This window comes from Telopea speciosissima, chromosome 7 (assembly GCF_018873765.1).
Source record: "Telopea speciosissima isolate NSW1024214 ecotype Mountain lineage chromosome 7, Tspe_v1, whole genome shotgun sequence".
Lineage (NCBI taxonomy): Eukaryota > Viridiplantae > Streptophyta > Magnoliopsida > Proteales > Proteaceae > Telopea > Telopea speciosissima.
This window is the reverse complement of record NC_057922.1, coordinates 50,233,655-50,260,260: the sequence shown is the minus strand read 5'-3', so window position 1 is coordinate 50,260,260 and position 26,606 is coordinate 50,233,655. Positions and strand designations below refer to the sequence as shown.

Below are 26,606 nucleotides of genomic sequence, written 5' to 3'. Positions count from 1 at the left end.
TCGCCGACCTGGTGGGGGAAGATGCCAAAGGCAGAAAATACCAAAGAATGTAATTTATCTGTAATTCGATTCTTTATTTATAAAAGCTCTTTTTCCCCAAAATATCAGAAGACCAGTGGGAACTGGAAGAGGATTTGCGATCCAATTACTCCCAATTGTTTAGTGATTGAGGTGAGTACAAATTTTTGGGACGAAATTTTTATAAGGGGGGAGGTGTAATACCCCAAAATTTTATTAACCTTAATAATGGGGAGGGGGGTCATGCATACTAATAATTTAAATATAAATTCTGATGAGTATGCATATGACAGAATGAACCTTGCTAAGGTGTAAATGACTATTTTACATTTAAGTGTATGTATTAGGTGAGCATGATGCATGATAGATGGGATACATATACACATGATATGATGAGTGCGTTCATGTGAATTGCATGCAAGATGTTATTGCAACATTTTTATGGTAAACTATTTAAGGTATTTTATTTTCATCCTAGTGTAGTGTACAATTAGTTCATGATGGTCTTTCATTCTGCCTACTACCTTGATAAAGAATATTTTTTTTATTCTCATTCAATATATTTTTGTAAAAGAATTTATTTTAAAGAGTAGGAATGTTCCAAAACATGGCAAATGCATTACTAGGGAAGAGATGGAGGATTACTGTTTCCAAAAGGTTAAGAAGCAAAAATAAAAATGTGAAAAGCTATACAGTCGGATGAATGATTTACCAGGTGAGCTACATGAGTTTCACTTTTTCTTCAAAACAGAAACTCGAGGTAAGTGATCATCATGGTAACCAGTTGTAGTTGAAGGCCTTGATGATCTTAATGTTGTTCTTCTGGTTTATCTAACTTGCTTAGAAGTTGCATACTTCAAGTCCCTTCTCGGTACTCAGTAGTTTGAAGACTTTGATTTCAACAAGTAGTTTCCCAACAAGGTCAGTAGCCTTTGGATTTGCTCTTAATGCTATAATTTTTATTTTTATTTTCATCTCAACTGAGAAAGATTACTTGTATGATGCACTTTGGCACAAATGTGCTGGCCCTCTTTTTGCTCTTCCTCGCTTTGGGGACAAAGCGACCCTTTGATGTTCCTGCTGCTAGCCTTGTTCCTACTATGAGTGTAGCAACAAAAATTTTCCCATTAGAGGGCCCGGTCCTTCATGTGTAGGACTGATTGGCTATTTTTGATGTTCTAATTAGTAAGGCTTTCTTTAATACGAAAAAAAAACTATTTTAATTATTTTATCAAAAACGAAGAGCTTTCAATAGCTCTTCTTTATTTATTACATACTTGCAAGCTTGACAGATCATTTGCTACTTGTGTGATTAACTTCCTCTTGCTGCTGGTCTTCATATCTCCCCTCACAGCGTCGTTGGCATTGTTGTTGCTGTCCAGGGTCTCTCTCCTGCTGTTGGCAACGCCTTTGGCATTGTTGGTACTCTCTTCGAGGATCACGCCGATTATCCTCATCTGATCTCTCCTGGCAGCGTCGTTGGCACTGTTGTTGCTGACGAGGGTCTCTCTCCTGCTGTTGGCATTGCCTCTGACATTGCTGGTACTCTCTTTGAGGATCACGCTGATTATCTTGCCCATCTTGGCCCCACTCTTGGGATCTCTCCTCGCAGCGTCTCCGACACTGTTGTTGCTGCCTTGGGTCTCTCTCTTGCTGTTGGCAGCGCCTCTGGCATTGCTGGTATTGTCTGCGAGGATCGCGCTGGTTGTTTTCATCCTCAACCCACTCCTCAGATCTCTCTTCGCAGCTTCTCCGGCACTGTTGTTGTTGCTTTAGGTCTCTCTCTTGCTGTTGGCAGCGCCTCTGGCATTGTTGGTATTGTCTTCGAGGATTGCGCTGGTTATCTTCACCCTGACCCCACTCCTCAGATCTCTCCTTGCAGCGTCTCTGGCACTGTTGCTGCTGTCTTGGGTCTTGCTCTTGCTGGTGGCAGCGCCTTTGGCATTTCTGGTATTGTCTTCGAGGATCGCGCTGGTTATCTTCATCCTCGTCCAGACCCCACTCTTGGTATCTCTCCTCGCAGTGTCGCCTACACTGTTGTTGCTGGCGTGGGTCTCTCTCCTGCTGCTGGCAACGTCTCTGGCATTGCTGGTATTGTCTTCGAGGATTGTGCTTGTTATCTTCCTCCTCCGGACCCCACTCCTCAGATCTCTCCTCGCAGCGCCTCCTGCACTGTTGTTGCTTTTGTGGGTCTCTCACCTGTTGCTGGCAGCGCCTCTGACATTGCTGGTATTGTGTTCGTGGATCACTCTGATTACCTTCATCCTCATCCCAACCCCACTGCTCAGACCTCTCTTCGCAGCGTCTTCGACATTGTTGTTGCTGGTGTGGATCTCGCTCCTGCTGCTGGCAGCGCCTCTGGCACTGGTGGTACTTTCTCCGTGGATCACGCTGGTTGTCGAGCTCCTCATTGCACCCTCGCTCTTCGCAACGTCGTTGGCAGTGTTGTTGCTGGCGGGGGTCGAGCTCTTGCTGCTGGCAATGGCGTTGGCATTCTTGATGTTCTCTCCTTGGGTCGTGCTGATTATCTTCCTTAATTTCAACTTCAGCGAGAGACAAGGTAGTAGAGAGAAGGAAGAGGGAAAGGAGAAAGAGAAGGGAACATAACTTTGTTACTTTGATCTCCATGTTCATAACAAAAGAGGCTTGCAGCTGGGTGAAGAGAACGGGTGAGGGTGTGGGTCTATTTATAATGCCGAACTGGTGCTTAATTAGTGTACGTGTTACCGTTGTTACATCTAAGGTGAACATTTGGCAGCTTCCCATTACAATGCAGGGTCGCCTCATCCAGAAGAAGTGCCCGTCACATGGCTTCAACTACGGGAACCTGATCACGAGTCAATGGGATTGGGTATCCCAATCCGTACAATTAAGCACCTGTTGGAGATCCTTTCCTCCTATTTAAGAGATAATTGAGGTAGGAGGTTACAATCAGACAACGTATGTGAGACAGTAATGATATCATGATATCATATGTGGTGTGAACAGGAATGCTATCATTCTTTCTGCCTGCTTCGGGTCCAATTTTCTCAACATATATATAGTCTAATATTGATATTTGTCGTACTCATGATGTTCTCTTATTCTATATATATATATATATAGCTTAAGTGGAGTTTTAATTTTTCTTAATTTTAAGGATTATGATTACGAAATATGGTAAAATCTAATATTAAGTTTTTTTGGTTGTTATTCATGTGTAACAAGGGTGGGTTACGTTTAAAAAAATAACAAACGTAATGGGGTGGCAGGGGAGGGAGAACTGGTGGAAGACTGGGGATAAATATGGAGTTGTGGGTGTGAGAGAGGGTACATTTGGTATGGTTGGATCCTGAGTTACATAGATCCACATTTCCAAAAATTGAATGACATTTTACAAAAGTCTTGCTGGAAACAAGTGTCACAGTAAACAGTGCTCACTACAACTGCAGATGCAAGAAGCTTCTTCTCATGCTACAGATTAGTTGAAAATTATTAAAAAGAAAAAAGAAAAAAATGCAAGTGGGTGAGAGATGTGGGAGAGTCTAAAGTCTAAGGGCTCAATTAACAGCCAATGAGGCAATTAGTTTGTAAAGCCTAGTGGTACCTGTGGTGAACCTTCTAACCGGTTTTAATGTTTGTTCTTTAGGACCACAATGCCTTATAGAAAACAAAAGGGGTTGGGGGGAGCTGTTTTTGTTTCACTTGTGGTCCCATAAACTACAGTGGGCACAGCTCCTGCTGCTTCACTCCCACTATTACCTTCCTCATGTCCAGCCCCATAACCCACCAAGCCTGCTTCATTTGCATCACAAATGGATTTTATTTTATCTAGAAGTAAATAGTCATATATGCTTTACCCTAAAATGGATTTTAGGGGTTTATCTTATATTGAGTTTATGGAATAAGGTTTTTCAATTTGGTTTCATTTTGTGGGTCGAAAGACTATGGCTGTCTCTTTCTCTATTTCAATAAATCCAGTGGTGGTTTTGAAGTTTTAGGCTTTCTAGCATTTCTTTAACTATCTTACAATCATCAACTTTTCTGCTACATTTGTTCGAAGACTGGTTTTGATTTTTATTTGCCTTTGATTTCAGACTATAAAATTTTCTTAACTAGATTTTTGTCAGATAAACATTTTTGTTTTCCACACTGTAGGATCAGCTTTTGATTCATAGACTCCTAAAGAACAATGGCAATGTCTGGGGTCCCAAGGAGGGAGGGGAGTTGAGAGTTCATGAAAATGTGGAGGCACTTGCCACCGATTTGGCTGACTATATAGCTGAATTATGTGAGATATCAATGAAGGAGAGGGGGTTCTTTGCCATTGCCTTATCTGGTGGTTCTCTCATCAGCTTGATGGGGGTAAAAACGCTTTCCCTTTCCACAGCTTCGTTGAGTGATTTCTTTTGGTGCTTCTTGGGCCACTAAAATTCATCCATTGCAAATTAATTCAAAAAAAGAATAGAGAATATAATTTGGTTTCATCTATTGTGTTAATTCATTGACAACTTGATGGGTGTTTAGCTCAAATTGGTATCCTGGCAACGCCAAGCAGCAGCAGCGGTAATGTCAGTAGGATAGGCTGTGGAGCCATCAAGGTAACCAAAGAGATCTTTAGCCAGGAGAAACGACTCAACTTGAGTCTCCCAAAACAAATAGTTCTTGGATGTGAGCTTGATGGAGATGTAGTGATGCGCTTGAGGAAAGGGACTGCTAAGGGTAGCAGGGGCAGGAAGAGGATTAATGACCTCATTGCCGTCACCCATTGTAGAAGACGAAGAAGAGAAGAACAGAGTCCAGGATCGCTAACTCGTTCGAGTAGCGACAGATGATACCATATTATGGTTTGTAATTCTGTGTATCTTCTATTGATCATTCATAATAGATATATATATACAAGAGAGAGAGAGAGGGTATGGAAACCCTAGAGGATATGGTTGAAGCCTTACATGTGATGCACATGTGATGCACATGTGATAATAGTCCTAATAGGAAACAAATCCTATAGACCTCACATGTGATATAGATAATTTAGGAAAGAGATCCCATATGAAATCAATTACAAAACCGTATTAGAGTTTCTAATTGAGAAGAACTCCATATACGTTAATAAGCCGCAATGTTGTTCTCCGAAGAGAATTGAAAAATTACATACCTTTCCTTTGCGGAATCATGGAGACAAGCTCTTTAAGATTCCAAGAATCTCATTTCGTGAAATTTTGAGCAATACGATTACCTTTAGAAAGCGTCAATAGTTAATGTGGCTCTACTTCAATTAGGAAGATTTCATATAGGTTAAGGCATCTAGAAGTAATGACGGTATTCTAGAAATTCCAGCTTATGATATACCTTCTATGATCCTTTTTTTTTATGAGAGAAAACAAAATTATATTACTCCGAGGGAAAATTTATATTGAGATTAAAGATAAAACAGGTTTTAGTGTTTAGGGCTTTATCACCCTAGAAAAACAGAAGGTTTGTTAGATTAGTATTGCTACAATAACAAAAAGACACTTCCATTGAAATGTCCGTCACCTGCACTAGTAAGTTTAAAATATTCGAAGGCCACGGAGATTGGGATGGAGATGGAAGAAGACCGGTTAAGGTCATCTTGTGATAGCACCAAGCTTCTTTCATCTTTAAACCCAGCTTCGTGGCTGTTCAAAACCTTTGAGAAGACCAAAAAGTTCTGGTTCTAAAAAAGGGCTTGGAAATAAGATCCCTGCTACGATGGAAATAAATTTGCACCTTAGCAAAATGTATTAGGCCCACCCTGATGGTCCTATGCTCCTAGGGTGGTGTCCTGCACATATCAAAATAGGAAAATCTAAAATAGGTAAAGCAGGAAAAAAGAAAGTAACATCATCATTAAATTCATCCAAGGGGGAGATTTGTGGAGGGGGGGTGTAGATACGCAAATCGGCCATCCATTGTTCCACCTTCCTCAACACCAACAGAGGGTTAGGCTTAGCAGAATTAAAAATCATACAATTCCTGGTGTCCCAAATAAAATAACAAGTTATAATAAAAACCGAAAAAAACAATGTCAGAGAAGGTTTGTCAAGCTTGTGATTCATCATGGTAGAAATGCAGAATTGTTCCAAAGAGGGGTGATTAATAAACTCTGTTCTTAGACTCAAAGGACCAACTTCAAGCTTGTGATTCATCATGGTAGAAATGCAGAATTGTTCCAAAGAGGGGTGATTGATAAACTCTGTTCTTAGACCCAAAGGACCAACTGCCCAAACATGTTTAACCCATTCACAGGCGAGGAAGATATGACAGTGGGTCTTGACACAAGTGTCACAGAAAGCACAAGTGGAATCGATCTGACTCCATTTCGAAATTGTATCCTTAATCAGAAGCCCTGAATGTAATACACGCCAGAAAAAAAATTTAAAATTTGGATGTAAATTAAGCTTCCAAAAAAATTTCCACCAAGTGGAAAGCGATAAATTATGATCAGAGGAGAGAGATTGGCGAAAAGAAGCTGCCCTTCTAGTATTAAATTTACCATCTTTCGATAAAGTGCACCACCACGAATCTTTGGAGCTTGAAAGAGTGCTATTCATAATGTTAGGGAGAAACGCAAGAGTAGATCTTTTAATTAAGTCCAGATTCCAATTGGAGGACCTAGTGAAGAGACAAACCTTTTTAGGATACACCATAGGTGAGGCTGTTAGAAGGAGGGAAAATTGAGAGATTGAGGGTATCCAAGGATCAGTCCACAAAAAACATATCTTGTCATTTCCAATCTTCTTGATGGTAAAGGATCTTAATATAGGAATAATACCATGGACACTGTTCCAAGTCCACGAACCTCTCCACATAGAGGTCTTTGGGTCAAAGAGGGAGGTTTTAGGAATTTTTTTTGCTTTGAGAGTTCTTGCCCATAGAGATTTATCATTAGTCAATAGGTTCCATCCTAGTTTGAGGAGCAAGGCTTCGTTATGGGTTTTAGCTTTCCTAAAACAAAGTCCTCCCACAGAGGAAGGGTTGCATAAGGTGTTCCAAGAGATAAGTGAAGATTTCCTCTTAGACAAAGAACCATCATTCCAGAAATTCAAACAAATTGAATCAATGTTTCTACACACGGAAGCAGGAAAAGAAAAACAACTCATGAGATATGAAGGAATAGAAGCCAAAACCGATTTAATTAAAACACGTCGTCCTACAAAAGATAAAAGGTTAACTTTCCAAGCTAAAGTTACCCTTCTCTGTGGTTTCAACAAGCTAGGTTCTAAATCTTAGTTTCGAGGCAGGCCCGGAAAGCCTGACATCGAGACCTGCTAGATTTCATTTCGAGGTTTCAACATTCAAGGAAATCCTATTTAATAATTCCAAAGTGCTACCGGCCACAAATGGTTCGACATCTGTGATTGTCCAGAATGTTACTCTTCGGATGATGATAAAATCTGGAGGAAACCGATTTAATGTACAAATTCTTTGATGTTATACATTGTAACAATAGGAGAATATGTGATGCATATCTCGTAACTGTTTGTTATTGTCACCATGAGGCAATGCCTTTACATTGTGGTGTTTCCAATAGGAACACTTTAAGTGTTTGATTTGTACCTCGTTATATTTGGAATTGGCATGATAGGGAACTTTTATGCATAGTAATACTTAATTTTTTTCCAATTGTATTTGTTACATGCCTAAAGAGGACTTTTGAATGAAAATAAAATGAGCCCATTCGGTTTTTTAGTGGCTTATTATTATTATAAAGTCCATTAAATTTGAAAATGTGTAATATGAATATAAGCCTGTATTAATTTTCTTTGTTAAAGGCTTATCATCATTTCATGCCATGTTTATCGTATTATCATTTTGACTGGTCGAACCGGTGGGAGGATGAAATTATGTACTCTGAACCGGTTATATGGTTCGACCAGTGAGACAATGTAATTATGAAATGAACTTTGTTCAGTTTTTGGAACAGTTTGTCTGTTTTGGTTCAATTCAGACTATGGATTATTTGTAGAAAATGATTTGGTTCATTCCATTTACAGGAGTAATTTTTTTGTTGATATAATTCATGGAAACATTTCAGAGAAATTTCCATTGGTTGAATTATTTCTAATGTGGAAACAGTTTTAGCAAAATTGAATTCTAAATTATTTTAAGGCTATTTTTAAGCCATTTTTGAACCATTTTTATCCTAAATTTAAGAGTACCTTGGACCGGTGGGAGTATAAAATTTAAGTCAAGGGTAATTTAATATTCCATACAGTGTCAGGAACGTGTTAAAGTATACTCTAAATTTGAGAGACATTAAATTAAACTCCCACATAAGGGTCTGTTCGGTTGCATTAAGTATCCCTTTGGCCTTTTAAGGTGTTGTTTGGATACATAAAGTAAATTTTGGTGCATATTAGTTGTTTAATTGGTCAATCATTTATGCTTTGTTTTCCCTCATGCTATGTCACATACATATACAATATGTAGCATCATATTTATGGACTATTCTAAGTGTGGATTCAGTGCCATTAAGGTTGTGACATCTAAGTATGTCACAAGGCAGGAAGTAAGACCACGTGTATTATAATACATAAGGAACTCGTGGCATTTTGTATTATCATGAGGTATTATAATCAGTGATGTATGCTTTTGATTATTTGTGACATTTAGAAAAACACAATCTTTAATGTCTAGTATTTACAAGTTTGCCATTGAGGGGATATTGTTGCCACATGTTTCATCATTTTATATCCCATAAGTTTATTTTAGGCATTCTTATAAATATGTGAAGGATTTGAAATTTTAATTTTTTGTAACTCCTATACAAGATGCACATGAAGAGGCTCACATCTAATTGAGATTTTGGATCATTAAAGTAGTAAGCTAGGGCTTATAAAGTTACAGATTAAATACTTTCATCATAAATTGTTTATGGCAGTGAATCAGAAATCATACGGTTTAATTTTAATCTATTGAAATAATTTTTGAATTTCAGATATGACCTTATGATTATTGTATTTGCTTCTTTTCTAGAAATCGCTTTTGTTGATTGGTACTATATATCATTTCTGGTCTTGAAAATTATTTATCAATAAACATTTGTGGATTACTTTCTGTGCTTACAGCTATTATTTTGGAACCTCTACAATGTCATAACTATGAATCTATTGACCTGTTAGTCCTACTATTGTTCACTGGTTTTTCTGTCATCGTATTCCACTAGATTGGGTTGACTCAATAATCCGGCATCGTTGACTTGTTTTTAAGGCTAGTAGACCCATTGCCTATATGGTCTTTTGATTTTGACCGATTTTGGTCTTTTGGTTTATGACAGATTTGAACAAGGTTGTTTAGTTCAAAAGTGAACAGGTTTTAGATCTTATATGAAGCTTTCTTAGGGTATCACCATGGGAAGATAGAATTCTATCCTACTATGCCCTACTATGGGTGATGGATGCATTACACTGGCTTTTCATGAATTTTTAGTCAATTTGATGTATTTTGACTTGCTCATCGGTGTTATAAAGTCTGTGACATTCGGTTTCGTCACGAGGGATTGCATGTAGCATATTCTTGATATTGACATCCTATGATAATTCTAAATGTCATGAAAAGATTAATTTAGGTGACATTTTTGTAAATATATTGGATATATATTGGCTATGTGTGTTTTATGATAAAAGTGATATTGATGGAAATTATTGAAATAAAATGGGCATTCAGTAGCAATCTAAGTCTATTGGGTTCATGATTTAAGTGATTAAGCTTCCACTCAGTGGGCTAGTTACTTGGATTGTGAGATCATCATTGACTATTCGGATGGATTGCAATCAAAGAAACTATATGACGAATGATGTGCTCTTGCCACTATAGGTGAGTCTTCATTTGGTCGGTTTCGCTTGATGGTGTGAGGGTGACGTTTTGGGCTTTGCAGCTCTAGAGGTTCTTGTCTTGCCACCATAGGTGTCAGAATCTTTAGAGTGGTGTTGTTTTAAGCGTCTCGCCTTGCATGTGAGAGATTCCACTGCGTGTTGGGCGATCTTACCACCGCAGGTGTGACCCTGATGACGCTGGATCTCTCCCCAGTTTATGTTTTCCTACAATTACTGAAAATAAAATTGGGATAAATCTGATTAATAAGCCCAAATTAATCAGTTTTAGTCATATTATTGGGATATAGCTATGCCTTCAGTTATTGCATATTGTTTGTTTTGATAAATTTTTGTGTGATCATGTTACCAGCTTTAACTTCCCAATTATCTTCCATCAAAATCTTGAATGGTTCCAATTTAGAGAATGAAATGAATTCTTTAATGTTTTTTTTGTAGCTATAATGAGAATGGATGTTGCCATTTTAGAGTTGACAAACCTCCCAAGCCATTGGCTAACAGCTCCATTGAAAATGTAGATCTTTATGAAAAGTGGGAGGAGTCAAATCGGTTATGTCTAATAGTCATAATATACATTATGGACATGACCATCAAGAAAAGTATCATTTTGATTGAAAGTGCTAAGGAACAGAAACTCATTACACTTGTAAATAAAAGATTCGTTGTTCATGATGAGCTTTAAAGAACACTCACATGAATTTTGTGTTGTTTACACCCAGTTCTTATAGTAGTGTGAGTGTGTTTTGTGAATATATTGTAAATTACTAGTTATGTCATACAAGTTGAGTTAAATAGAGATAAAATACTTAAAACGTTTTTTGTATGGTATATTATTCAGTTATTATTGTCTTAGTTTGACAACATTTATCTAAAGATCAGTGGGAGTTAGATAATATTTTCATGTATTTTATAGTGATGATATTCTTGCTGCAAGTAATAATGTTACCTTTCTACTTGAGACAGAACAGTAGTAATTTTTTTGATAAAAAAATCTTGGTGAAGCCTCTTATGTTTAGGCATTAAGATTCACCGTAGTAGAACTATGTGCATTCTTGGTTTGTTTCAAAAGATCTTTTATGAAAGAAAACAGATTTACCAACACTCAGTGAACTCAGGTGAATAATACTCTTTGTGCATCTAATGTTGGTAGTTTAATGTGACTTCAAGAATACATATGGAGTGATATTGCTTAATCTTGGAGTAGCACATTAAGTAACTGCTAAGATGACCTAAAAGACCATATGTAGATATCTGTTTTGTGATTGCAGATGGTGTTATATGTTAGAACAGTGTCTAACAGGCACTGACTGCTTTTCCACATACAAATAAGGAATTTGTGGCTTGTTATGATGTCACTGTTTAGGCTCTATGGCTGAGGAATTTTTTAACTTAGGGAATTTGATATTCATGCTTCCTTGTCAGAGAGAAAATTTATGAATCATAAACTCAGTAGGGTACATTATTGCAGACAGTATGATTGTTGACCTTCTCACTAAGGACTTAACTTCAAAAGTTTTCAGGAGTATGTTAGTAATATGGAACTTGTTAGTTCTTCTGATGCATTTTATTAGTGGGAGTTTTACTTATGTATACAGTTGCAACTGATTCACATTCTTGTCCTTTTGTGACATTTTATTCTCGAGAATATACATCTTTATTATGGCCATTTGTTTATGTGTATACACTTGATAATTTACCTCCTTCAAATATTTGAGGTTATGTGGTGTATTTGTCTCCTATGGTATTTGAGGCTTTCAGTAAATACACGCACGTTTTATTCACTAGGAGAGCCTCATTCGGTTTCAAGGACATGTACTAGTATGTTGGGACATTCGGACCCATTCTCAACGAGCTTCCTTATGTGAAGTGTTTGCGTTTGGGCGACGTTTATGGTAAATGTGACCTTCAGCGTTTGTCTCATGGGGCTCATTCGATTTTTCGAGCCTGGACCAATTTTGGAAATTGGCATGTTGATCATTATATCATGCATTTTCCATACCACACTCTCATACTATACAACCCAAGTCGGTGAGGCCATAAGCACTTTGACGTGTTGGGTCCCATGTCTCTTTAGATGTGATGATCTGCATTGTTGGGTGTTTATAGTTTCATTCAGATCAAGGCATCAGGTTTAAGGTGTACTCCAGTCAACACTGTCTTTTGTGGCCACAATCAGTTTGTCTAAACAGGAGAGTCATTTTAAAAGATTTTCAAAATCAAAACTTGTGACACATGCAGCCCAAGTGGGAGATTGTAAGATTTTCATAAGGTGGGCTGGCATAGTCCCACTTTATTTTAACAAAACCGATTTAGTTGTGTTGATGGGAGCTATCTTAATGGTATGAGTCCAGTTACTATGTGTGGACCTAAAGTGTTATTTCCTTAATGGGAAGGAAACCCTAGTTTTTATGCAGGATTGGTCCCTACCATCACCACTATAAATAGTTGTCACTGGCCCATTAAGTGACTAACCTAAGAAAACCTAAGGTTGTGTTGAAGAGGGCCGACCAAACCAACAGTTCGTGTGCGACAAGGATTGTCAAGAATTCGGCTGCCACAACCACGGATCCAGGTACGCCAATAACACTTCTGTAATTCTTGTATGCTCATCGATCTCCATGAGTGTTCCACATAATATTTCTATCATAGGGATCATGACAGAGTGATATGGAAGGCCTCTAGATCCAATGCATTTTCTACCCAGTTTGCATGGGAGTTGGTTCAGCAGCATGCTCCTAGGATGGATTGGTCAGTGGCAGTATTGTTCATGCAATATCGGAAGCCCAGTGGGAACTAGAAGAGGATATGCAATCCAATTATCCCCAGTTGTTTAGCGATTGAGGTGAGAACAAATTTTTGGGACAAAATTTTTATAAGGGGGGAGGGTGCAATACTCCAAAGTTTTATTAACCTTAATAATGGGGAGTGGGGAGGGGGGTCATGCATACTATTAATTTAAATATAAATTCTGATGAGTATGCATATGACGGAATGAAGCTTGCTAAGGTGTAAATGACTATTTTACATTTAAGTGTATGTATTAGGTGAGCATGATGCATGATAGATGGGATATATATACACATGATATGATGAGTGCGTTCATGTGAATTGCATGCAAGATGTGATTGCAACATTTTTATAGTAAACTATTTAAGGTATTTTAATTTCATCCTAGTGTAGTGTACAATTAGTTCATGATGGTCTTTCATTCTGCCTACTACCTTGATAACATTTTTTTTTATTCTCATTCAATATATTTTTGTAAAAGAATTTATTTTAAAGAGGAGGAATGTTCCAAAACATGGCAAATGCAATACTAGGAAAGAGATGGAGGATTATTGTTTCCAAAAGGTTAAGAAGCATGAATAAAAATACGAAAAGCTATACAATCGGATCAATGATTTACCAGGTGTGTTACATGAGTTTCACTCTTTCTTCAAAACAGAAACTTGAGGTAAGTGATCATGGTAACTAGTTGTAGTTGAAGACCTTGATGATCTTAATGTTGTTCTTCTGGTTTATCTTACTTGCTTAGAAGTTGCATACTTCAAGTCCCTTCTCGGTACTCAGTAGTTTGATGACTTTGATTTCAACAAGCTGTTTCCCAACAAGGTTAGTAGCCTTTGGATTTGCTCTTAATGCTATAATTTTTATTTTTATTTTCATCTCAGCTGAGAAAGATTACTTGTATGATGCACTTTGGCACAAATGTGCTGGCCCTCTTTTTGCTCTTCCTTGCTTTGGGGACAAAGCGACCCTTTGATGTTCCTAATGCCAGCCTTGTTCCTACTATAAGTGTAGCAACAAAAATTTTCCCATTAGAGGACCCGGTCCTTGATGTGTAGGACTGATTGGCTATTTTTTATGTTCTAATCAGTAAGGCTTTATTTGATACGAAACAAACTATTTTAATTATTTTATCAAAAGTGAAGAGCTTTTAGTAGCTCTTCTTCTTTATTTATTACATAGTCGCATGCTTGACAGATCACTTACTACTTGTGTGATTAACTTCCTCTTGCTGCTGGTCTGCATATCTCCCCTCACAGCGTCGTTGGCATTGTTGTTGCTGTCGAGGGTCTCTCTCCTGTTGCTGGCAGCGCCTTTGGCATTGTTGGTACTCTCTTTGAGGACCATGCCAATTATCCTCATCTGATCTCTCCTCGCAGCGTTGTTGGCACTGTTGTTGCTGACGAGGGTCTCTCTCCTGTTGTTGGCAGCGCCTCTGACATTGCTGGTACTCTCTCTGAGGATCACGCTGATTATCTTCCCCATCTTGACCACACCCTTGGGATCTCTCCTTGCAACGTCTCCGGCACTGTTGTTGCTGCCTTGGGTCTCTCTCTTGCTGCTGGCAACGCCTCTGGCATTGCTGGTATTGTCTGCGAGGATCACGCTGGTTGTTTTCGTCCTCAATCCACTCCTTAGATCTCTCCTCGCAGCGTCTCCGGCACTGTTGTTGTTGCTTTGGGTCTCTCTCTTGTTGCTGGTAGCGCCGCTGGCATTGTTGGTATTGTCTTTGAGGATCGTGCTGGTTATCTTCATCCTGACCCCACTCCTCAGATCTCTCTTCGCAGCGTCTCCGGCATTGTTGTTGTTGCTTTGGGTCTCTCTCTTGCTGCTGGCAACACCTCTGGCATTGTTGGTATTGTCTTCGAGGATCGTGCTGGTTATCTTCATCCTGATCCCACTCCTCAGATCTCTCCTCGCAGCGTCTCCGACACTGTTGCTGCTGTCTTGGGTCTCGCTCTTGTTGCTGGCAGTGCCTCTTGCATTGCTGGTATTGTCTTCGAGGATCATGATGGCTATCTTCATCCTTGTCCTGACTCCATTCTTGGTATCTCTCCTCGCAACGTCTCCTGCACTGTTGTTGCTGGTGTGGATCTCTCTCCTGTTGTTGGCAGCGCCTCTGGCATTGCTGGTATTGTCTTCAAGGATCGTGCTTGTTATCTTTCTCCTCCGGACCCCACTCCTCAAATCTCTCCTCGCAGCGTCTCCTGCACTGTTGTTGCTTTTGTGGGTCTCTCTCCTGTTGCTGGCAGCGCCTCTGACATTGTTGGTATTTTGTTCGTGGATCACGCAAATTATCTTCATCCTCACCCCAACCCCACTGCTCAGACCTCTCTTCGCAGCGTCTTCGGCATTGTTGCTGCTGGCGTGGATCTCGCTCCTGCTGTTGGCAGCGTCTCTGGCATTGCTTGTACTTTCTCCTTGGATCATGCTGGTTGTCGAGTTCCTCATTGCGCCCTCGCTCTTTGCAACGTCGTTGGCAGTGTTGTTGCTGGCGGGGGTCTAGCTCTTGCTGCTGGCAATGGCGTTGGCATTCTTGATGTTCTCTCCTTGGGTCGTGCTGATTATCTTCCTTAATTTCAACTTCAGCGAGAGACAAGGTAGTAGAGAGAAGGAAGAGGGAAAGGAGGAAGAGAAGGGAACATAACTTTGTTACTTTGATCTCCATGTTCATAACAAAGGAGGCTTGGGTGGGTGAAGAGAACGGGTGAGGGTGTGGCTCTATTTATAATGCCGAACTGGTGCTTAATTAGTGTGTTACCGTTCTTACATCTAAGGTGAACATTTGGCAGCTTCGTATTACAATGCAGGGTCGCCTCATCCAGAAGAGCCCGTCACATGGCATCAACTATGGGAACCCGATCACGAGTCAATGGGATTGGGTACCACAATCGGTACAATTAAGCACCTGTTGGAGTTCCTTTCCTCCTATTTAGGAGATAATTGAGGTAGGAATGCCATGATTCGATTTGAATTTTCTCAACATGTAGTCTAATGTTGACATTTGTCTCACTCATGATGTTGTCTTGTTCTATATATAGTTTAAGTGGAGTTTTAATTTTTCTTAATTTTAAGGATTTTGATTATGAAATATGGTACAATCTAATATTAAGTTTTTGGATTGTAATTCATGTAACAAGGGTGGGTTATGCTACGTTTGACAAAATAATAAAACAGTGAAAAGACTAATAGGCAGTAAACAATGAGAACGGATCATCTGCACGTACCAACAGGAGGAACAACACAGCTAAGCATTCGAAGATGTAATTTACCCAAAAATTGCTTCTAGAGAACCCGACGCTTGAAATGGCTTCGGCTTCTAAGAACCCTCTCCAACTTGCTCAGCAACACAGTATCAAATCTTCCAACATCAGCAACAACGGAACTTCAACTTCCGCAATAGAGCCACACACGATGTTCATTAGGTCTGAATTTTTATGATGTACCGTAAGAGCAGTATCAGTATAAACCTCAAGTTTGATAGCTCTAGTTGCACACCCACAATGTTCATTAGGTCTGAATTTTTATTCAAATTTGTTTCTGAAATGGATGGGTGTGTATTACTTGAATTATAGGTATCATCAGATGCTCGATTGATTGGGGAGACCATACAATCTGATTACATGCTTTCTGTTGGAGAGAGAGAGAAAGAGATTTTGATTTCTTACCTCAGAGTTTGATGAATAGACCGTGACACGGTGCTGTGTTGCTGACTCAGTGCGGAGTCTCACAATGGCTGTCGTACAGTGTGGAGGGAACGAGAGACTGGGAGAGAGGGAATCGATAGACTGAGGGAGTCGAGGGAGAGGAAGAGGGCAAGGGTTTTGGCAATAATTTATAAAGCCAGTTTTTAGTTCCGCCGGAAACAAGGGAGAGAGATCAGGTTCAGGGTTGAGAGACAAGAGAGATGCTGGTAGATGATTTTGGGGAAGATGGGTTGTGCTCAATTATGTTTTAGCCCTTTTTTAAAATATTTAGTTGAAATTGTTGCTTTCTTCGATTTTTCAATCAGCCATATGAATTTACTCAACTATCCTCATAAATTTATTTCCAATCACATCCCTAACTGTAGTTTTTAAAGGATAATCGATGTCTTGTTATGTTTGGCTAAATAACAGCCCCTTGTTACGATAATTATTCCCCTAAGTTTTAATAATGTTTTGGAGTTCATTTCATAACGTAATGATTATAAAGTTTTTATTTTAGTTTGGGGATTCACTTATTGACACTCTTGAAGGTGTACATTTTTGGCGTTTAAGTATAACAAGAATTTTTTTTCCAATGAGGGTATCAGTGTCATTTCATATGTGTACAAAAAAAAATATGCATATCAAAGACATCTTTTGATAATGACATAACAATATGTAACTTTCAACTTATTTTTGAAAATCCTATTATATCTCTATCTTAAAGGACCGAATAAGACAAAGGGCAATTATAAGAAGGTGTCAAGTTCTAAATGCATATGCTTACAAAAGAAAAATAAAGTTCTAAATGCATAGATAGAGGTGTCATTCAAACCCTGCCTTAAATTCTAATTTGATTTTAGTTTTTGGCCTTTTCTTTTTCTTACAACCATAGTTATAAGAGTGAGAATCGTGAGTAGAATACGACGATCAATGGGGGCCATCGATAATGTCTTGAGATTCTCTGGGGTTTCATGATATTATTGAGTTCAAAAGAAAAGGAGCTTCTAATAGTCACACCTTTCAAATGAAATAGGGGTTTTAAAGATGTAGAGTCTCCACCTAGATTAGGCTAAAGGGCGTACCCAGTGCACAAGGCTCCCGCCCCTATGAAATTTATGTTTACCGCCCCTGTAGTCTCAAACTATTACGTCTACCACCCCTAAAATTTCATGTATATCAAAAACCTCTCTTGTATTTTGAAATATTCTTACAACCGTACCCCTACCGTTAGATTAGAATAGTTAAGTGATGATTTCATCGCCTAATTTTATTCTGGTGTTGGCAGATGCTTCAATGGAACCACAAACCTCATACATTCTTCTCCTACATGTATCGGTACAAAACTGTTTGTTTTTTTTTTTTTGCAAATATTTTCTCTAATTTTTATTTTAAAGAGGGCAGGACGTTAATTTCACGGTCTTTTGTGTTTGGGCATAGGAACCACGTGACCAGATAATGTTCTTTTTCCCTTTAATTAAATACCTTGAAGAAGCATATACTATACTAGTAGTACTAGATAAGAAGTGGAAATCACATACTAAAATTTGTATTTATACTCTGGTTATTAGTACAAATTCCATAAACTGGAGAAATTGATGGATTCCAATTAGAGATAGAAATTGCAAAAAAAAAATGGAGCTTTTAATAAATAATCACAGCTAGTTATTTTAAAACAAAAAAAAATTTATAATATTGCTATACCAAATAGTCTAGATTAGCCCTCCTAAACAAATTTATCAAACATTAAAATATAGAATTTAAAAAATAAAACTGACTATCTAAGCTAGAATCCAAAATAAAATCCTCCTATAACCTAAACTAGCTATAACTATTTTCTTGATTCTACAGCAGTGACAGTAAATCGAAGAGGAAGTGAGTTGATTCATTGCCTATTAAGCTTTGTAACTATTTTCTATCAGAACATTTGCATGCATTGAATGTGAATTTCAAATTCTTGCTCTCGATCTCCTGCTGGCACAAACACCCTCTTGAACCCAATCACCTGCTTGGAATGAGTACCTACAATGCCAGCACAATCCAAATCATCAACTAGAACAGATTCACATAAGGGTCTTCCTGCATCATCCAAATAGTGGCATCTGCATTCTTTGCAGCTTCCATGGCAGGGAATATCAAACTATCATTTTTGCATTGTACACCATCACATCCCTTTGCATATGTCAAACTTGCAAATTCAGAGAGACCATCCAAGGGACTAGTAATCTTGCATGGAATACCTACATATGTTCCAATCATAGTGGTAGTAGCATTTGCATGTGGGCCAATTACTGCAATGTTCTTGAATTTGTTATGATCTAAAGGCAATGTATTATTGTTATTCTTAAGCAAAACAATTCCTTCCCTCCCAGCCTCAGCTGATAACTCAATGTGTTCATCTGAACAAACACTTTCTGCCCCAATAGATCTCAAGGAAGGACTGCTACCATAAAAAAAGCCAAGCCTCATAAGCACAACATAAAGATTGTTCAAAGCCTTGTCTATGTCTCCTTCTTTGACTTTGCCATTTAATGTTGCATTCCCCATGTAATTGGTGTAAGAATCTCCACAATTCAAATCCATTCCTGCTCTCATCGCTTGTGCAGAAGCATCTTCATAGCCATCACCCAGAAATTTTTGATTTGCAACCATTGTTTGAATGGAATCACAATCAGAGACAATATACCTATATATAGACATATAAGAAACCATGCATCAATTAATACTATAAGTAAATTAGGGCTGCAACAGGGTCGAGTTGGGCCGGGCTTTCTAAAACCCCAGCCCAACCCTAAAGTCTCCCTGACTTAGGGCTAGAAAAATCCAACCCTGACCCACCTTGAAGAAAAAGAAGAAGAACATTGAAGGAAGAAGAAAGAAAGAATTAAGTTTGTAATTTGTTAGTTACCCATGAAGACCCCACTCATTTCTTATGGTCTCTTTGAGAAGCTTTGGATCAGCACACGTAGGGATGCCATTAACACTGTTATAAGAACACATAATACTACTAACATCTCCATCTCGAATAAACTTCTCAAAGGGACGACTGCATGTATCTTGTTGTGAAACCTGTAATTAATTAAGCCAATTAATTAAAAGACATATAATAAATTACAAAAAAAATTTAATAATAACAAATTAAATCAAGATTTTTTTTTTATAAAAAATAAAACAAATTAAGTAATTAATTAAAAGAAGTTAGTTTAATAATTACCTTAGCATTATAAGAATAACGTTCAACTCCATTTCAATTATCAACATCATAGGCAGTATAGTGCTTTCAACAAGCAGAAACCTTGAGAGGCCTAGAGTTCAAGTCCTTATAATAATTAGGTTTTTCGCTCTCCTCCTCTTCTTCTGTAATAAAATATGGGCTTTGGGCCCAACTTGATCGCCCACATGGGGGGCTGATCACAGGCCCAAGACGAGAGAGGGAGGAACGATCACTTGAGTGATCGATTCCTTCCCCCCTTCTAATCCCTTGTTTTAGATTCCCAGAGGGAATCGGATTAGTGGGGCGCCAAAGGGGTTTAGCCTATAAATATGTTATTTGGCTCAAACCCTAATGGAGGAACACAATTAGAATCTCTCTCCCTCTTTTTCAAGTTCTGTGTTTTTCCTAGGGTTTCCATTCAATTCCTTAGGGATTTGTGTTGTGGAGTTCTCTATGGAGAAGCCTGTTGTGATCGTGCAGATTGGTCCGGGTACTCGTAACCATAAGCTTGGCATTTGATCCTTCTTCCGCTGCGCTTCCGTACACATTCAGGTATGATCCAAACCCTAGTTAATTTGGATCTTGGATTGTGTGACTTAACATCTTCTATATCTTGCAAACCCCTAACATAGTTTACAGCATAAGTACAAACCAAGAATGGATCATCACCGGGTGTCTCTATGATTCTTCCCCATCTTGAATCCCTTACTACATTCATTGTTGAACTCCAATATGTTAATCCCCCATGCCCTAGATTGTGCATTGCTCTTGCTTCTGCTGAAACAGCCTACAATAATCCCATATATTATTATATGATATTAAAAAAAAGAGCGTACTTAGTGCAATGAAGTGGTCACGGGTTCGAGTCTGGAAACAGACTCTTTGCGAAAGCAGGGGCAAAGCTACATACATTATGACCCTCATTCATTGATAATATTATATGATATTAATTTTTAAACAAAAAAAAAAAAAACTGATTATATATTGGTAAATTAATCTATTTATTACCTGGCCTATAGTCTTCCAGAGTGAATGATTGAAGGAAGCTGCCATTAGAATAACAGTTGGGAAATTAGTTGCAGAAGGAATCTCTTCGGTAAACTGAACCCCAAGAACTTGATTAGAGATACCATGGAGAGCTTCTGACCACCATTCATAGGAGGGTAACCCAACTCTGCTAACTCCATTAGTATGATTTCCAAGTTGCTTCACCTTCTTTCCTAATCTCATTCTATCGATCAAAACCTTAACCCTAATATTATAATCAAGAGACTTATTAGAACTTATCAATTATGGAACATGGAAGGAGAACAATATTGAACAGAACTTCATTATTATTGCATACCTGTTGATTACAAAGAAGGGGCCTAATATATATAGGCTTAAGAGAAACTACTTACCTAATATAAGAGAGATACTACTTACCTATAATAGTAGGTGTAAATATGGGTGAAGGAATCCACATGTTGGTAACTTAATCACCTATAAGGATTACAATATGATATTATACTATTCATGGAAGATTGAGAGAGATACATTGAAGATTGCATAAGGTTATGATACTGATTCCTAATATAACTGAACTACTTACCTAAAGTGCTATTGAGATAAGGATGGAAGATCCTTCTCTTATTCTAATACTAATATATTCCTAATATATTTCTAATACTCCCCCGTAAGATGAGCGTGGATCGATAGAATAGAAACGCTCAGCTTGATTATTGAATTGAAAGGCCTACACAATCTGCAACACGCATGTGACTGAAATGGCGAGTGTCTTGGATGGCGAGGTCGTGGGTGCTCGTAGGAGCTTGGTGCGGTGTGATTCATCGGCCGAGATTGGGGTGCCCGCGTGCTATGGAGCTGCTACTGGTGCACAAGTGAGAAAAGGATTGAGAAGAAATTGGGGTGCCCACACGCTGTGGAACTGCTGCTGGTGCACAACTGAGAAGAGATTGGGGTGCCCACGCGCTGTAGAGTTGCTGCTGGTGCACAGATGAGACAAGAATTGAGAAGAAAATGGGGTGCCCGCGCGCTTTGGAGCTGCTGCTGGAGCACGAAATTGAGCTTTGTGTGTTTTTTTTTTTTTTTTTGTGTTGTAGTCTTAAGCCCTGTACCTGAGGCATGCCCCTACAAGAGGGACCTCAACTCAGGGCACGACTTAAGGATGACCGAAAATAGATAATCAAAAAAAGTAAAATAATAAGGCGGAGATAAGAAGAAAGACAAAAGAAAGGTGGAGAATTTCGGATGCTTAGTATAATTGGGCCGATGGTGGATGGGTTTTTTTTTTTTTTTTTTTTTTTGGTGATGAAAGGGAATTAGGCCATGATGGATGAGGTGGTGATGTAATTGCGGTTGCAGACGGGAGGTTTCAAGAGGGAAGGGAGTAGAAACAAAAACTGGAAGAGGGAAGAATGGTGGATCGAGTGCTCATTGGAGATGAGAAGATTGAAGAAAAAAAAAATGAATCTCTTGCTCGGTGGAGCTAGAGGCTCTTGATACCATATTAGAACTTATAAATTATGGAACATGGAAGGAGAACAATATTGAACAGAACTTCATTATTATTGCATACCTGTTGATTACAAAGAAGGGGCCTAATATATATAGGCCTAAGGGAAACTACTTACCTAATGTAAGAGATACTACTTACCTATAATAGTAGGTGTAAATATGGGTGAAGGAATCCACATGTTGGAAACTCAATCACCTATAAGGATTACAATATGATATTATACTATTCATGGAAGATTGAGAAAAATACATTGAAGATTGCATAAGATTATGATACTGATTCCTAATATAACTGAACTACTTACCTAAAGTGCTATCGAGATAAGGATGGAAGATCCTTCTCTTATTCTAATACTAATATATTCCTAATATATTTCTAATAAGACTTGTCACAGAACCGATGGAGTTCTACATTTTTGCTTTTGTTTTTCTGCCATTATTTCCTCTACAGTTAGTAGAAGTGTAATCAAAACGGAAAAAAAAAAAAAAAAAACGTGATGGTGTGAGGGCAATGATGAGTGGTGTGAGGGATGGTGTTCCGACTGTTCAGGTTTTTTGTGAAGGTGAGGACGAGGAGGATAGTGCTGGTAGGGAGGATGTGGATCGAGGTCCAATTCTTGAGGAGGTCTTGTAGTCTTCCATGTGTCGAGGGAGTGCTAGGGCGTGCAGGTACTGATGTGGTTGGTGCTAGGGTTGCGCATGGTGCTGCAATGGCGGCGCCTCAGTCCTATGCCAAGGCGGTTGGAGGTCCTATGTGGCCTGATATTGATGCTCTGCCAGAGCCCATTCATGCAGGCAATATTACTCGTATTTAAATCCCACAAAAGGACTATGAAGAGAATCGTAATCGCTTTCGTTTTGCTCTTATTGGGAGGGTTAATTTTTGTCGTGCATCGTTGGATGATCTGAGAAAGGAGGCGAAAGTGAAGTGGAATCTCAAACAAGGGGTAATCATGCATCCATTGGGGAAGGGATTTGTGATTTTCCAGTTCTCTTTTGAAGGAGATATGGCGGAGGTTTGGAGACGTAGCCCTGTGCGCTTCAATGATCAGGCTATCAGGTTCCAGCGTTGGAAGCCTGATTTTAATATACATGAGCAGCAAGTCCTTACCAAGCTCGTTTGGGTGAGGTTCCCAGATCTGTCTCTCGAATATTGGCATGAAAACGTGCTTCTGTCCATGGCCAAGGCTGTGGGCAGGCCTGTAGCTCTTGATCGTCGTACCCGGCAGGGTCTGCTTTGCCATTTTGCTAGAGTGCTTGTTGAGATAGACGCAGGAGATTCTTCAACTCGTGTTGAAGAGGTTCAAGTAGAACGATTTGAACCTGGTTCTACCAAGGAATTTTGTTTCACTCAAAAGGTGATTTATGAGGATGGATTGCAAAGGTGCGGGTATTGTAGGAGGTTGGGACATCAAAGCTCCCTTTGTCGTCAGAAGAGGATGGATGAACTTCATCAACAAGAGAAGGACAGAGAGGCGTCAATCCCTGGTGCTATCTACGTTGGAGAAGATGGAGTTAACTCGGTTAACTCAAAGTCCAACTCGATGGGTGGATCGGCCAGAAAATCTCTCTCACAAGGCAAGAATTCATTTTCTCCTAATTCTAAGGCGCCAGCTGGTCATGAGGGGATTGTTGTTTCCAATTTGGTCGCAGCTTTTGAAGGGAGGGAGAAGTCTTATAATGGTATGACTCTTGGTGAGAATTCAATTTCTCCTCAATCTCCCAATTTGACGCAAAGTGGGAAAGATAAGGATACATTTTTAAATGTTGGAGAAACTCCCGTAGTTGAGTCCATTAGGCCACCTTCTACTCATCCTTCCCATGGCGGAGGATTGGAGAACTTGCCGGCTTTTGGGGTGCCGGATTTTGCAGTTGGCGGAGGGCTTGAGAGGAGAGACGTTGAGGTTGGGGAGTCTAATTTTAATGAGGTAGAATTAGTTCAAAGATTGGATTCTCATGGGTCGGGTTGTGACCAATCTGATCAAGAGGAGGTGCAAGGCGGGTGGACTCAGGTGTTGGATCGGAAAAATCGTGATGGCCGTAGGAATGCCCCTCGAGGTGGTCGTGTGGGTTGCCGTATGGCAACTCCAGTTATTGGTAGAACTCGACGTCAAAAGAAGGCAAAGTCTGGTGTTAAAGCGGTGGACACAGCAGTAGAAAAACCTCTGGTTGAAAAGGAGACCGCATCACCCTTTTCACCAGAGGAGGAGGCTCTTTTGGCTCATGTGGCTTTTGATCGGCCTGGTGTATATGCTGAGATCCCCCGACGATCAAATAGGACAAGGACCCCCTCGGTGCGCCTCCCAGACCCCCCGTAGCCTTGTTTAATTATTCCTTTCGGGTAAGCGAGTGGCTTGAAGCCCTCGCCAATATGGTTTAGGACTGAGTCCCCCTTTGTAAGCTTTAGCTTTCTTTGCCAGTATTCTATCATAGGCTTGTTTGCCCCCTTTAAAATTTTCAATAAAATTTCTCTTTTCTGAAAAAAAAAAAAAAAAAAAAGACTTGTTACAGAACCCATATTCTGAAATATTCAATCCTTGGGCCTCAAATCTAGAAGGATCACAGACATGAGTATTAGAAGAAAATAGAGAATTATTTTGAGGTGCAGGAGCAGAAGAAGAACGGAGAGTTCTTGCTGCAGAACCCACTAGAGAAACAGAGAGAGCCAAGCAGCAAACAAAAAGATAAACAAAAACAAAATTCCTCGCCATGACTGTGATCGGCCAATGAATTAGATTAGTAGCAGATGCAGAGTGAATTGGACAGTTTCCTCTTGCGAGTAAGACTAGAAGAGTGGGAAGATTTCTTTGGAATTTCCATTTTTGAAGAGCTAGGGTTAGAAGAACTAGTGCCAACACCAGAATGTACTCGAGAATGTTGAATGGGTCATATCGGGCGATACTCAGGGAGATCCTTATCCACAGAAGAATCTATTGGGGAATAATACAAACGTTCCCCCTGTTCAAGTAGGGCAGCAACTTCGTCTTCTGTGCTGGACTTAGAAGAACTCGTTGGGGGCAGACATTTCTCTTGAAGTAAAGCAAAGAAATTAATAGACAAAGGAGAAGAAAAAGAGACTTACTCAGGTACGATTGGAGGTCGAAGAGGGAGATGGCACTAATTAAAAGAAAGAGTCTTCAGATGACGGCAAAAAAGCGGGAAGAGCTTGGGCGCTTAAAGAACTTGAAAAATAACAGAGTTCCAAAAGACGATGAAGAAAAATGGGAAGTTGAAAGAGACAGTGTATAAATACCAGAACGCAAAGGAAAAGGGACGCCTCAGATCAGTTTCGTAGATTTAAACGTGTAGTAGAGATCAAATAGCGAAAACCAAGAAAAGGAAATGATGAAAAGATGCATCGAATCGCTCGGAGAAAACTTAAACGACAAGCAAATACCCTGGAGAAGAAGGGTTCAAGTTTAAACTTTTTGAATACTTTTTAAGAAAAAGCGTGAATCCCCAAAATAGAAAAAATAACCAAAAAACCTTATTGAGAAAGACAAAGAATAAAATAACAAATGGTGGCGGAGGAATAATGATACATTTATGAGCTCCAGACACGATCATAAAAGGGATAAAATATTCCGAACATGTCTGAAGAAGGAGCATATTCATGCAGCAGCCGAGCATGCACATTAAGCCGATCATCAAAATCACGTCTCCATCCACAATATTGATGACATAATTCTGTGAGTTAAACTCCAAGGGAAGATTGATTACTCCTTATGTTCGGTCTCAGAAGCATAAGGAGTGGGGGGCAAATGACACGAACAATTTCTCATTGTCCAATCCAATGGGGACACGTGGCAAGAAGAAATCCAAAAGCAAGTGGTGAAAAGGAGGTTGAGGAAAATGATCTATTGTAGCCCGACCTACGTGAACGCGTGGGCAGGAAGTGAAGATTTTGGAAGGGCATTCTTGGAAAAGTAAATAAGATGACTGGAACCCGTGGAGAAGCTATAAATAGGAGGAGTGGGATCGAAGGGGGGGGATCGCTTTTCTCTCCCAAGAACTCTCTCTCCTAAAATTGGACTGGATCTCATTTTCTCTTTTTCACTTTATTCCTTGTATTCTGGTTCAGATCAGAACCGTAAGAACTAATTGAGATCTCTGAATCTCCAATTCACAAATTGAAGTGTTATCAAAGATTTCCTGCAATTTCTTTGCATAACAGCATGCAAAGTAGATTAATTAAAATTCTAATCGATATCTATCTCTATCTATCTGTTTAATCTTTTATTATTATTATTATTATCATCTATTTATCCAATCTATGACAACAATACTTCTCTATCTCTTTAATCCTTTAATATTATCTAATTCCTTACGGTTCTTTCCTTTACTACATGCGCTAGAGATTAGAGAGAGATCGAATAGGAACAGGACTCAATAGCTGGAAGGAACACTCACGTTACCTCATTACTTATTATCCTAAAATTAGTTAAGGGAATAATAAGAAGGCTAACGTAGGGTCGTGTGGTTATAGCATGATTCAATTCCTACGCCTAGTTAGACACAAACCAATCAATGCCTTTGTACATGAAAAGA

The 26,606-nt window shown here is 39.1% G+C and overlaps 1 protein-coding gene, 1 long non-coding RNA gene and 1 pseudogene across 2 annotated transcripts; 1 reads left to right on the top strand and 2 right to left on the bottom strand.

Annotated features, from left to right (window-relative positions):
* Positions 1-1,646: 1,646 nt before the first annotated feature.
* Positions 1,647-14,548, bottom strand: LOC122669560. Its single transcript, XR_006334043.1, has 3 exons — positions 14,483-14,548; positions 13,864-13,954; positions 1,647-1,734 (listed from the first exon to the last, which is right to left on the bottom strand). It is a non-coding gene; the product is annotated as an uncharacterized LOC122669560 (long non-coding RNA).
* A 3,831-nt stretch (positions 14,549-18,379) lies between these two features.
* Positions 18,380-20,786, bottom strand: LOC122668654 (annotated as a pseudogene).
* A 2,279-nt stretch (positions 20,787-23,065) lies between these two features.
* Positions 23,066-24,376, top strand: LOC122668653. Its single transcript, XM_043865192.1, has one exon. The coding sequence runs from the start codon at positions 23,066-23,068 to the stop codon at positions 24,374-24,376; it is 1,311 nt and encodes a 436-aa protein (XP_043721127.1).
* Positions 24,377-26,606: the final 2,230 nt, after the last annotated feature.